The following is a 2,974-nucleotide window of genomic DNA, read 5'->3' on the forward strand; positions in this document are numbered from 1 at the left end:
GTGGAGCCTTGTATTGGTCCAATACTGCCCCCTGCTGTATCTACTCAGTACTGCACCATAGTTTAATGATATTTAATTTCAATACTTCAGGGTTTACAATACTAATATGATTGTATTTTGATGTTATACTATAATATTGTCCTAATATAGCTTTATTGTTGTAATATTGTTCAAATTAGAGACAACCATTACATTGGCAATGTGGCCACTTTCTGCATACATACAAATCAAACCCTGGCCTCGTTCTAATGGTCTCATGGTTAGTGCCATGGGCTTTCATGTGGGAGATCAAGGGTTCGAAACCCAGCAACAGCAACTTTAACAGAAAATCTCTACAAACTTCATATTGTCACACAATTACCCTTAATTAGTGGTTAACACATGCTGACTTGACAAACACAGGCTGGTATAGAAAACACATTTGTACTTGGTCACATTTCATTCTGCAAGTCCACTGCTGCAGGCAAAGCCATGCTGCAATGACATGTTACATGGCAACGCACACTTGTTTTTACATCATAAAAACCCATGTCTTGTTATGCTTTTATTTAAATGATGAAAAATGTACTTTTTAGTTTATTAAATGTAAAAAAGTCCACATCTTAAACAAAGAGGATAAATATTTGTTCCTGCATGAACTTGTTTGTGTTTTTCAGTGCTGTGTTAGAGTTTGTGTGTGACCTGATCTACAACATCACCATGAGCCTCATCCACACCTCGGTGCAGGGAGCCGTCTTCCAGGCGGTGCTCAAGCAGGAGATCGCCTTCTTTGATGCCACTCCAACAGGTAGAGCTCGTTCCAACCGTCAGTCTGACTCGACAGATTCTCCAAGTCGAGCAGTCGGGTACTTTGAGACGTGATTAATTTGTAGAAAGAGGCGGACATGTTGGTTTGGGGGGGGATTCGAGGAGTTCCTCTGCAGGGGGAAATAGAAATGTCTCATTGTTTTAATTCAAACACATTAAAACTGACTAAACTAAAGGCTAAACACTAAACTACACCTTAATAATAAAATCTAAACACATTAATTATTATAAATCTAATTACTTTCTCTCACTCGCGCCGTCTTTTCATCGCCGCCAAACTTCATTTAAATTTCACCTCCTTTTATTTTCTTCTTCCTGTAGATTTTTTGTCACTTGAAAAATAACTTTGAGCCTCGATCAGAAAGGAGGTCGGGAGGTTTATTTTTTTCGGCTGGAGAGAAATTTGATACTGACGGCGGGTTGCTGTGTTTTTTCCATGAGATTACCGTGTTTCCTGCTGCCTGCTGCTGCAACTCGCTTCAAACAGGACGATCATTTTCAGAAAAAAAAGTGTTGTGAACCATTTATCATACAGTGGGGAAAATAAGTATTTAGTCAGTCACCAATTGTGCAAGTTCTCCCACTTAAAAAGATGAGAGAGGCCTGTAGTTGACATCATAGGTAGACCTCAACTATGAGAGACAAAATGTGAAAAAAAATTTGAGAAAATCATTTTGTCTGACTTTTAAAGAATTTTTTTGCAAATAATGGTNCAATTCAATAAATAAAATTGTGGACATAAAATAAATACATTCAAAATGTTCAATGTTTCAAATAAAAAAATGTCAAAATAAATTTGATAAATTGCAAATGAAAATAAAGCCTTTTTAAACTTTTGCATGGTAGAAACAGAAGCTGCTTCATATTAGTGACAAACAATAACAGTAACAACAGATTTTTGACAAGTTTAAAGTTTCTTTAAAATACGTTAAAAATATTTAAAATAAAGTACTAAAAATTAATTTGATGACGTGCAAATTAAAACATAGCTGTATCTGCAAATGTATTTGACAATGTTTTGAACTTTTAAAATCAATATTTTAAAAGCATGGTAAAAACAGAAGCTGCAATTCATATTAGTGACAAACTTTGGCTTTTTTTTGACGGCTTACCTCCGTTTTTGCTTCTACTTTTTCTTTAAAATACATTTCCATTCTCGGCAGGTTTCTAAGCTTCTTTCTACGTATTAAAAACACTGTTAAACATCTGAGTGGTGCACTACTGCTACTAGTGGTGAAAAACTATATTACACCTTATTCAAAATCAATGCGGTCCCGCGGCCCTCTGTGGCCCAAAGTTGAAAACTGTGGTTCTTTTGAGGCCCTCAAGGTGGCGCTCACGGCCCACAATTGGGCCGCGGCCCATAAGTTAAGAATCTCTGGTCTATCACATATACTGCACAGCCCTGTTTGAAATTAATAGTATTTTTGAAAAATAGGGGCCGATATAAGATTTTTTTCTTCTTCTGCTGTCTTTCATTTTATTTAATTTGTATATTTTGTTTTATGTGAATTATTTTTAATTAAATGAATAAAAACTAGAAACTGTATAGTGGTAGCACACTGTATATGACCCCCACACGTATGCCGGGGGGGAGTGGGGGTGTCACTGGTGGGCTGGATGGATAGAGCTAAACAACAAAAACAGTTTTTGAAGTATAAGCATTTTTGTATGTTCAGCCACCCCCTTTTCAGATGGAGCCCCCTCCTCAAATGTGGGGTTTATGGTAAAACCGTTGGCTGGCTCAGTGTAGGTCGGACACATCTAACTTCATGGTGATCGGTGCAGCCGTTCCCGTGCTGTGGTTGACCAAAAAATAATAATAATTATAATAGAAAATAAAGATAATAATAATAGAAAATAAAGAGTACGTGAGCTCTATGAGATCATAATCAGTGTGCATTGCCAATGCAATGCACACTATTGTGATTCGTTTCTCATCCAAGTCATCTCCACTTTGCCATGCTTCTCCTCCTGCATACTTTGTCCTAGAGCTGCCATTGTAATTTATATCTGTAAAGCTCCTGTGCCAAATTATGGGCATGCCTTTTGGTGCCTGTACAACTTATAGTTTTTGAAATATTAATGTTTAAAAATTTATAATGAGAGTCAATGGAGCCTTGTATTAGTCCAATACTGCCCCTGCTGTATCTACTCAGTACTGCAC

At 36.9% G+C, this 2,974-nt stretch overlaps 1 protein-coding gene across 3 annotated transcripts in view; it reads left to right on the forward strand.

Annotated features, from left to right (window-relative positions):
• The window catches only part of tap1 (transporter 1, ATP-binding cassette, sub-family B (MDR/TAP)), a 20,746-nt gene that overhangs the window by 7,340 nt on the left and 10,432 nt on the right, over nt 1-2,974 (forward strand). For all 3 annotated transcript variants that reach the window (XM_014016381.1, XM_014016379.1, XM_014016378.1), the window contains one exon: nt 657-787. In XM_014016381.1, coding sequence (XP_013871835.1) covers nt 657-787 — 131 coding nt within the window. The remainder of the gene's footprint in view (nt 1-656; nt 788-2,974) is intronic.

Source organism: Austrofundulus limnaeus, unplaced genomic scaffold (genome assembly GCF_001266775.1).
Source record: "Austrofundulus limnaeus strain Quisiro unplaced genomic scaffold, Austrofundulus_limnaeus-1.0 Scaffold144, whole genome shotgun sequence".
Lineage (NCBI taxonomy): Eukaryota > Metazoa > Chordata > Actinopteri > Cyprinodontiformes > Rivulidae > Austrofundulus > Austrofundulus limnaeus.